This window comes from Halichondria panicea, chromosome 6, assembly GCF_963675165.1.
Source record: "Halichondria panicea chromosome 6, odHalPani1.1, whole genome shotgun sequence".
NCBI lineage: Eukaryota > Metazoa > Porifera > Demospongiae > Suberitida > Halichondriidae > Halichondria > Halichondria panicea.
In genome coordinates this window covers 1,749,542-1,760,240 of record NC_087382.1, presented here as the reverse complement: position 1 = coordinate 1,760,240, position 10,699 = coordinate 1,749,542, and the positions used below count along the sequence as shown (strand labels likewise).

Below are 10,699 nucleotides of genomic sequence, written 5' to 3'. Positions count from 1 at the left end.
TTCCCAATTTTTCACAAAATGTTTTTTGCACTTGTAATTAATATAATTATAAGTAGCCCTCAAGTTGGAGGCACGTTGGAGACACAAATGTACAGCCTAAAATAAAAGCACATCACATAATATACACATGCAGGGAGACACAAACATGATATAATTCACAGTGGTATATATATAATTACAGGGACAGTAACTGATTGAATAATAATACAGACACTGTTTGAAGATAGATGACAGACAGACAGACAGACAAACAATAGTTAGTTATGCTCAAGACTGTTCTTCTTTCTTCCCCTTCTCACTCTTGCAGAGTGTCCCGAGGCTCTTCTTGACTCTCAGTGATGTCAATCTGGCCTCACAGCTGTCATGCCAACACTGCTCAATGATGCGGCTCAGAGCACGATGGGTCTGTGGCCGGGGGAGGACAATGATAATAATAATGTCTTTTACTGCCTTTTATGATAATACCAGTACTTGTATGCCATCACGATCCTTGCTATGCTGATTTAGGTTTTTCACCAGCATCATTTTCTAGTGGTATCTTCTATTGAAATTCAAGTAGCTACAGAACTTTGAACCCCTCACCACCCACACACACACCCACCCATCCACACACTCACTCACTCACACACACACCCACTCACCCCAGATCCGCTCCACCTGTTTGGGAAGGCTGGTCGTTTTTTCTCAACTACCACAACTTTCTTGACATCATCAAACGAAGGATCGATAGGGAGCACTTCAAAATACGGTAGCTCAGCCTCTTCAGCATCACCTGTGTGTGTGGGTGTGAGGTGGGTGTGTGTGTGGTGTGTGTGTGTGGTGGTCTTGTGCTTTCAGAAATTCAGAAAATCACTTGAAATTGGATCACCAGAACTCCCTAAATATATAAAAGGTCACTCTAATATTTACACTAAAAGTCTATTTGCGGTGAGTTCAACCCCGGAAGTTATGTGGTCAATTATGGCTTCATTTATGCTTTATGTGGTGGACAAGTTTACCTGGGACTTCTACATGGAAAATGTCTAACTTTTAGCTGGTTCGAGGCATATAGATAGAAGCGGTTTTTAACAAAGAATCCAATGGTATATGAAACTTCGAATTTCAGTAAAGTATGACAAGTTATGACAAATTTATGAAGGTCAAACTCAATACAAATAGACTTTAATCTAGTAAGCACATACACCAAAGACCAGCACTGGCAAACATCTTAGACCCAAATAAACCGCTGCATGGCTATGTACTGAATTAGTGCTGTCTGCCAACTGCATTCTATCTCAGTCTAATCAGATTAGTTGCCAAGTAACACACATACCCAGACAAAGCATGCACTAGTAAACTCCTCAAAATAATTTTAGGCTAGTACTATAAGTACATTAGGCAATCTTATACAGTAGGTCAAGTGATAGCATTTATAGAGGGCTTGAAAATGCATTTTACAGGACAAAAATGAGGACCACACAGTAAGCAACTAGTACACGCTTCACACACACACACACACGCCCACACATACATCCACACTCCCTTCTCCTCGCTACACGCTTCACACACACGCCCACGCATACCTCCACACTCCCTTCTCTTCGCTACACACACGCCCACACATACCTCCACACTCCCCTCTCCTCGCTACACACTTCACACACACGCCCACACATACCTCCACACTCCCCTCTCCTCGCTATCTCCCACAGAACAAGTCCAAACGAATACATATCGGCCGTTTTATAAGACGCGAAATTCTTGAAGCAAATGGATTCGTCGATTATCTCGGGAGCGAGATATCGTTTCGTTCCCACTCGTTTAGTGGGCGGGTCTTCGATGCTGTCGTTACATCGATTATATCGTAACGACAAACCGAGGTCTGCAATACAACACGAAAAATCGCTCTTGACGAGAATATTTCGACTCTTCAGATCGCGATGAGCAATCGCTGGTTTGCTCTGTGTCCGTTCCGTGCCAGTAATCTCGGTATGTAGATGGTCCATGCCACACGCTGCAGTATAGGATAGCCTCAACATAAGCTCTTCACTGAAGGTTTTCTGTATGAGTAGATCATACAGAGATCCATATTCACAAAACTCGGTTATCAGCCAAAGCTGCGTTTGCATGCCCGTGTCTTTATTGTCAGCAGCAATAAATCTCAGAATATTTGGGTGACGCAGAAGACAGGTTTGATATATTTCAACTTCGTGGAACCATGATGCTTCTTCGCGAGGATGGAATATTTTGACACCAACTTCATCTCCTTTTAGACTGCCTTTCCAGACTTCACCGAAACGTCCCTTCCCAATCAGTTCGTGTAGTGTCACCTACATGCGGCAGTAATAGAGAGAGTTAAGGTACAATCTAAAATTACCGACACAATTAACAGAAGATTGGAACCTCAATAAAAATAATAAACTAGCTGAGATGGTTGAGCTGTAACATTAGTTTGAAGTAGCCTGCAGCAGTGGTCGATAAAACTTCTTATAATCATGATGTGCCCAACATTTTCAAAGTGGTGGCTGTTTCAATATCTATTCAACACTGCACAACTTTAAGCCTTAGTACCAACCACCACCACCACCACCAACCAGTGTGGGCACATCCCTGCTGTATTCTACCAGACCACACTCTCTAACCACACCCACCTGCCCTGCTATAGAGCGCTGGACAAGGAGAGGTAGTCCAGATCCACTGCCAGAATCGTCCAGCAGCTCGTTAAGACTCGCCTCTCCGTACGAGCCAGAGTCTAGCGTCAGTGTGACTGTGGGCGTGCCTGTGGGGGGAGGGGGTGCAGTCAACACACAAACACACACACACACACACGCACGCACAGAATTAGACCACTTGAGTGTGTTTAAGCAGTTGAGCAGGGAACTATGAGCTATATAATAGTATACCATATAGATTGCTAGGATACGAATGATGTAATGTTGCTAGTTCTAGTTACTCATTGAAAAATGGAGCCTAAATAAATTAATATTAGATCATGGGCATGAGGTATCATGTGATATAGTGTCCCTCAGCCCCTGGGCTCTTTGGGACACTATAACAGCAAGAGTCTATAATATAGATATAGAGTAACCTGACTTCCTACTTCCTGTCTGAGAGCAATAACGACTATTTGTCAATAACATTATTGAGCGGCGGCTCTGATTGGTCAGTTACCATACAGGAAGTCACGTTTCCGAATACATCTGATGCAAGGCCATGCTGGGTTTGACACTCTCTCTCTTTTATAATGGACTCTTGATATTATTTTAATAACTCATGTCCATAATCTAACTAACTACTGTATAGCACGAAATTTTCGAGGGGTTTCGAGGGGCTTAATTCTCGCTGTTTTTGTGATTAGCAATCCTACAGTACATGAAAATTGTTATTTAATTATCTCCTATGACGTGCAAAGATTAAAGGCGTGGCCTGGGAGTGCTTCAGGTAAGCATGTCAACCCATAAAATTTATTCAACAAAATGCTTTTAGAGGCCATAAAATTATTCCACGAAATGTACTTAGTGCTTCAAAAATTGTGCTTTGAAAATTTCACGGCATTACGAACAATACATTATAATACAGTGCAACCCCATGTTAACAACCACCTCTGAATAAAGGCCATGCAGCTGCTATGTAACGGCCAGGCACCCAGGTCCCAAATGAACAGTTTGCGTAAAAAACAACCTCTCAACAAAGACCACCTCTGTATAAAGGCCAAAACATTGTTCCCCAAAGGTGTCCGTTATAGAGGGGTTCCACTGTTAAGTAGTATAATTTACCGGCAATGGATCCTCGGATGCGTAGAGGGCACACAACGTAGTGCATGCAGAGAATGCTCACAATGATGGTGACTATGAGCACCACCACCAAGGATAGCACTGAGATGATGGCGATAGCATAGGGAGGGGGAGGGGCATCCGTACTAGGCGCAGTGGAGGCTGCAAAGAAGGAGTAGAATCAATGGCAATAGTATGATATATACATGCACACCACACCTTGCTACATGTACTAAGTGGTGGCTTCAGATCAATCATCACACAAAATGTGCCTCTTTTATGTGGTACCACCATAGGCCTATGAGGTGGTTGTTTTTGTCTAAAGGTGGTAAGTACCAACCACCACCACCGACCAGTGTGGGCGCATCCCTGCTATGCATGCCAACTAACAGCTGCAGCCACACTATACATACATGCATGTACTGTATACCTTGTACTTTGTACTGTGGGTATATTTCATATTTCGAGGATATAAATGTTCGTGGTTTTCACTGATTAAGCATCTACCGCGAACATTTATACCCACAAATTTAATATCGCATGCATGCATGCTGCAGAAAGGCTGCTATTCCGCGAAAACCTTTCTAACGGTATTTCCCCGAAAGTTTATACCCTCGAAATATACCTGCTACTATGTACGGTATACCTCCGTATAATAATGATCATGTATACTCCTACACATGTAATTATACACAATGTACATGTAAGTACTAGACTACGTATCACCATAGCTACTCTATCTATGGTCTATCATCACACTCACTTGTTGGTGGGGGGTCTGTTATCGTGATGCTGTCCAATAACTGCCGAGTGTTGCAATTGCTCGCGTTGGTACAGCAGATCTCCACATCATTGTTACTAAGAAACTGTAAATAATAATAATAATAACGTAATTTTTTATAGAAGCCATACAACACCAACGCTAGCCTACCACGTACGTGTACGTACCATACGCCACTATCACATGACCAATCACATGACCGAACAACGCACCTTAGTGAAGAGCGTCTCACGGGTGATCCCCCCTCCACAATTAATAAGAAAATCGATGTCATCTCTCGGACAGAAGTAATAGTCACGAGTGACATTCTCTGTCCTAAAATACTCGCGAGTGATGCGACAACCAAAGGTCCTCGACTTGTTGACGTTGCATCGACCGTTAATACAGTCATCAAACAGTGGACTAGAACAACGGCAAGTGCCCAGGGGTTGCCCTGCAGAGTGTATGGGAGGAAAACGTGAAATAATGGAAATGATTGCTCAACCAGCCAAGTTGCTATGGCAGTGTAATTGTGCACAGGAAATTAGAGAATGTTTCTGGTGTGTCATATAATTAGTGTGTGTGTGTGTGCACAGTGTAGAATTAATAATGGTGTAAGTTACTGCTAGAGAAGTAGAAGAAACTAACTAGAAATAATGTAATATTAATATTACTAATACTGTATTACTAGAAGTATTACTAGTCTAAGAATGTTTTGCGAGGAGGGTTGATCAATTCGCAAAAATAAAATCGCAAAACATAAATTAGTATTGCCAGAATGCAATAGTTAGATCGCCAAGGGTCCTGATTTGGCTCATTCTTCACTCGTAAAATATTCTAGTAATACTCAAACACTGTATGCTAGAACTCAGTACGATATTATGTGTTGTACACGTATGATTTTAAATGTTGATCAACGTGCCAGTGGGAACAAGCGATTGACCTTATTACTACCACCATCTACCGTATAGCGGGTATATTTTGTGGATATAAATGTTGTGGTTTTCGCTGATCGAGCATCTCTACCGCGAACATTTATACCCACGAATTTAATATCACATGCATGCATGCTGCAGAAAGGCTGCTATTCCGCGAATATTAAATCTGCGAAAACCTTTCTAACGGTCATTCCGCGATGATTTATACCCTCGAAATATACCCGCTATACGGTATTGCATGCAGCTAGCTGGAAATTATGTAATGGTCTCCTAGACACACTGTTGTGGTTGTCACTCCACTAGACAATTAAAAGTTGTGTACAGACATTCAGGCATTTGCAAAAATGGCTTCACAAATAACAAATTTAGGGGTAGAGCATGCTTCAGATCACCATGCAGCCTAATAAGAATAAAGTTATTATAATATTAAAATGCAAGGCTAAGTACTGTGAAAAATTGACCACACACACAAACGCACACACACACTGCACACACACGCACACGCACACGCACGCACACACGCACGCACACACACACAAACGCACACACACACTGCACACGCACGCACACACGCACGCACACACACGCACACACACACACACATACACCCACACACACACACTGACTGGTTTATGCTACATACATGTACGCTACATACATAATGTACAGTACATGTGTAGGTGTGATTCAGAGCATGGGTTGGTCACCACGCTAATAAGGTATCCAAACACTGCAGCTGTTATCACGACATTTTATAATTGACCGATTAAAATGTCACACACCTCATACCAAACTTGAGCAATGTAGAGACCTAGCTATTAAAATGTATTTATTCAACATTCCAAGACCAAAATATCATATAATTATACGCTTCTAAAGAAACAAATTTGAGCGAATTTGCAGTTGTGAAACCTCATACACATATCCTTCCATAACACTGTACTGAGCCTTTCAAAACAAGTACCTGGGGCGTTGTGTGTGTCCGAATGCACTTGCTGGAAACCAAACCTAAAGGATTATTGCCATTCTAGCTAGTCAATAAAATTAATGGAAAATTAGTTATTTTTATACAACTGTTTTATATAGCTCGATCTACTTATATCTCGCCTTATATTCAACAAGTTAAAAGTATTTCACTAAGATGACAGTGGCACCTTTATTGCTGTTGTTACAGTATAAATGTACACATGACTAAATGTGTGTACTGTAGAACTGTCATAGAAGTGAGCCGCAGTGTAAAAAGAAAATGGCAGCTGAGTATACGCCACGAGACAATTAGTGATGGCATATCTAAACTATCACACAGCTCACAGGTGGGAGAGGCCACCCGTGTCCTAGTTACCATGTAAAAACACTTTTAGCACATCTTGTGACACGTACATCACTAGCTTGTGTATTGTGTCAACAAAAGTTGATTCTGCCAGAATTACCCAGTTCTACAAATTGCTTTAATAGATACACCCATTACGTCATACCAATAATTATACACTGTTTTTAGGTGATGCCAAATCGCTGCTACTACCCTCAACAACCAAGTAATGCATGATACTGAATACTTATATAAGCTTAAATGGATGCGTTGACCGATATGTGTGGTACTAACTAACTAACATCTAAACATTTATATCCATGGTGTACATTTTGAGAACGTTGTGTTTATTTGATGACAAGTGAATTCATCCTTGACCAAATGATTTTGTTTATAAAGTATCAATGACTAATAAAAAACACAAAGGGATTACTGAATTGTCCCCTCTCTATATAGCTAGTCAATCAATGGCTTAATAGTTAATTTAATATTTTATACAACTGTTTTTATAGCTCTACGTAAATGCATTCATATCTCACCTTGTGTTTGCCCCAGGAGTAATGTCATCGTGCAGGCTACTAGCACACAGGCACAGAGCGTTGTCTTGTTCATGTTAGCGAAGTCAGTATACCTTAGGTATAGTTAGTAGTCCACTCTCTTTCTCTCTCTCTCTGCGCTGCCAAGCTAGCTAGCTGTGACAAGCTTTTGTGGACAGAACAAAGAATGCTGTACAATTAGCCACAGAAGGAAGCGAATACACTTCCTGAGCTAGCCTAGGGGGCGGGGCTGATATTGATGGTTGTGGCTGTGAAGGAATTTCCCTACTCATTCCCCAACAAGCTAGCTAGCTAGCTTTGTGTGTTCGTTCTAGTTCTACTCGACCTTCAGCGCAGTATGAGAGTGCTTATTGTGACAGCCTTGCTCATCGCTTTGAGCTCCGTCTCAGGTATCTACTATAAATTATACTAGATTATATTAGCCTAGACAGAGGGGCTTGCATAAAAATGTTGTTGTTTTATTATTCTACCTACTGATATTATAGTAGTCTCTCTCTTTTGTGTGTACCAGTACAGTATAGTTAAGTCAGGTAGGTAGCTTACCCGTACAAAAGGTATCCGTGTGTGTGTGTCGTTAATCTAAAGCATTATGGAATGCATGTTGATGGTTAGACTGGCGGCGACAGTCGCAAACTACCTATAAGTCACTTGTCTCTGCTGCAACGAGCATTGCAGCCTATCAGATTGCTCAACGTCATATTAGCCCGTACCCGCACTTACACTTCAGGGGATTCAGTACATTCCATAGTAGTAGCTAAATCTCGTAGAAAAATTTAACCACATTATCTATAATGATATTCATGTTTGGTAGTATAGTATCGTATGATCTATACACTTCCGCTGAGACAAGTGACTTATAGGCAGTTTGCCAGTCGCTCGCGCTCGGGCGGCTGTCGCTGCCAGTCTAGTTGATGGTCCTCCCTTGTCTCTGTACACTATACTATACTACTTGGCCTGGCCGCTTGTGTAGTTACGATGGTGTAATTATGCTGTGTGTGTGTTTGTTCACGGGTACATTCCAACCACATTCATTGAATATTGATTTGAGTCATGTCCTGTCCTGTGAAGAATTCTGTCTATTGTTTAATACACAATGTTTAGCCCCTCCCCCTTCTACTCATGTACAATACTTAGCCCCTCCCACTATCACACCCCCTGCAGGTACGACGCTCGAGGTGGGTTTTCTACAAACCACGTACACGGTCATGGAGGGGGAGGACGCTGTCATAACGTTCGGCCTTCTCACCGACCCTACCCTTTTAACGGCAGATGACTTTGCGGTCATTGATATTGAAGTAGTCGCGGACACTGCCACTTGTGAGTCTACATGCACTTACGATATTTGTGCTCAATCTCGATCGGGGAATTTACCATTTCACACACACACACACACACACACACACACACACACACACACACACACACACACACACACACACACACACACCCACACACACACACACACACACACACACACACACACACACACACACACACCCACCCACACACACACACACCCACACACACACACACACACACACCCACACACACACAGCCTCTGTGGACTACGACAGCTCGGGTTCGGCTAGCGGGTTCTACTTTATTGCTGTGGGCGGGGCCACCAGCTCGTTCACGATACCCACCACCCTCGATACTGAAATCGAAGGCAGTGAGAGTTTTGTAGTCAGACTGGCTTTCAGTCAGGGCGTGGGAGATGTAGCAGGAGATTTTACAGTAAGGGAATCAAACCGTCAAGCAACTGTGATCATTCAAGAGCCCAGCGGAAATGAACGTACGTAAAAGCGTACGTGTTGCCTTGGTAACCTTGTCATTGAACATTTATTCAACACATCCTTTTGCCAACTTCATGTTATAATTATGTATCAACATTTTTAGACAGCATTGCCGTCAGAATTATAATAATACTAAGTAGCATTTAGTAGAAGACAGACATTCCGTTGCATTTAGTGATTCGTTTCTCCCTGTGTGTATACTTGTGTATGGTCTCTAGCTGTCACCCATTGCAAGGGCAGACCAACAGTAGCTAATTAACTACGTAGCCACTTATTTAAACTTATTTAGCCACTTATTATGTTGTTCTGACACCATCTTATCCCTCCCCTACCCTAACCCAGAGCAACAACTGATCTGCTTCTGTTATGACAACTTTTCACTGTTACCGTGTGAACGCGATGATAACAATACCTGTACGATCAGTACTGGTCAATGTGTGGCAGAGTTCACCATATTTAGGGATGCAGTCACTGATGAGTATGCAGTCAGTGAGCAGTATGGTTGCTTTGATTTGGAACAATTGAGAGTAATTGATGTTTGCAGTGGATTATTCAATAATGATAATAAATTATTTCTGTGCTGTGATGATGAAAACCAATGCAATCGACAGTTCATTGGACGGAACCCCTTCACCACACCACCTCCAGGTGAGGCACACACCCCATGCACACACACACACACCCACACACCCACACACACACACGCAGTAACCACAGAAAGTGGCACAGAGGGCAGTAGTATGGTGGTCCAAATCGCAGTCCCCATCTCAGTTGTCGTTCTACTAATGGTTGTCATAGTAACTATTGTAATTGCCGTAATAATCATCCGTTGCCGTAAGAAACGTATGGAACAAGCTCATAGAGGAGACGGTGTCGACAACAAAGTATTATGTGACCTGAAAGTTGCATTCCCATTGGACGAATACACTGACCCCTTCGGTAGCGGGTTCAGTATGTCACATCTAAAACTTGGAGAATCGATTGGCACCGAACGATGCGGACAAGTGTTGCTAGGCGACTATCAAGGGGAAAAAGTAGTCGTAAAAAAATTCTAATATTAATCTTTTTGCTTGTACCGATATTATAGTAGTCTCTCTCTTTGTGTGTACCATGCATTACAGTATAATTAGAGGTAGGTAGCTTACCCGTACACATTTTTTTCTTTATTCCTCCAATTACTACTGTCATTGAACGATTAATACAGTATTTTATCTATTGTGATAAAAAAGAAAAAGGAGACCCTGTGTAGAGGCTATATCTGAAACACAAGCTGTTATCAGTACATTAAATTTTTATACTGAATTGACAGATTAAAATGTCGCTCACGCTTCATATATATACCAAACGCAAAAATAATGTAGAGACCGACCTACTATACTATGATTTGTTCAACATTCAAAGACGTACAATTATACGCTTAATAACAAATGAAAAACGAAACAAATTGGAGTGAATTTGCACCAGTGAATTAGTCCTACATACACAAGCCTTTCAAAAGAAGTGGCCCAAATTACAAGTACCTGGCCCAGTGCATTGTGCAAAAAACATTTTGTGAAAAATAGGGAAGAGTAAGGTTGGAAGAGCATGTGC

General features: G+C 41.9%; 2 protein-coding genes across 2 annotated transcripts; one reads left to right on the top strand and one right to left on the bottom strand.

The window, feature by feature from the left end:
- LOC135337253 (TGF-beta receptor type-1-like) lies at window positions 1-7,492 on the bottom strand. Its single transcript, XM_064533147.1, has 8 exons — window positions 7,299-7,492; window positions 4,746-4,966; window positions 4,516-4,618; window positions 3,756-3,914; window positions 2,631-2,758; window positions 1,658-2,309; window positions 642-772; window positions 1-405 (listed from the first exon to the last, which is right to left on the bottom strand). The coding sequence occupies exons 1-8, from the start codon at window positions 7,369-7,371 to the stop codon at window positions 268-270; spliced, it is 1,605 nt and encodes a 534-aa protein (XP_064389217.1). The 5' UTR covers window positions 7,372-7,492; the 3' UTR covers window positions 1-267.
- A 54-nt stretch (window positions 7,493-7,546) lies between these two features.
- On the top strand, window positions 7,547-10,353 carry LOC135337254 (bone morphogenetic protein receptor type-1B-like). Its single transcript, XM_064533148.1, has 5 exons — window positions 7,547-7,705; window positions 8,478-8,633; window positions 8,872-9,108; window positions 9,452-9,757; window positions 9,818-10,353. The coding sequence occupies exons 1-5, from the start codon at window positions 7,654-7,656 to the stop codon at window positions 10,162-10,164; spliced, it is 1,098 nt and encodes a 365-aa protein (XP_064389218.1). The 5' UTR covers window positions 7,547-7,653; the 3' UTR covers window positions 10,165-10,353.
- The last annotated feature ends 346 nt before the right edge of the window (window positions 10,354-10,699 follow it).

Bases quoted from the DNA above. Each gene is read 5' to 3' on its own strand.
- LOC135337253 (XM_064533147.1), bottom strand. From the start codon at position 7,371: ATGAACAAGACAACGCTCTGTGCCTGTGTGCTAGTAGCCTGCACGATG. The intron at 4,967-7,298 runs GTGAGATATGAA...TACACTCTGCAG, and splicing joins ACTCCTGGGGCAAACACAAG to GGCAACCCCTGGGCACTTGC. The intron at 2,759-3,755 runs GTAAATTATACT...CTCCCCCCACAG, and splicing joins CATCCGAGGATCCATTGCCG to GCACGCCCACAGTCACACTG.
- LOC135337254 (XM_064533148.1), top strand. From the start codon at position 7,654: ATGAGAGTGCTTATTGTGACAGCCTTGCTCATCGCTTTGAGCTCCGTC. The intron at 8,634-8,871 runs GTGAGTCTACAT...ACACACACACAG, and splicing joins AGTCGCGGACACTGCCACTT to CCTCTGTGGACTACGACAGC. The intron at 9,758-9,817 runs GTGAGGCACACA...ACACACACGCAG, and splicing joins CTTCACCACACCACCTCCAG to TAACCACAGAAAGTGGCACA.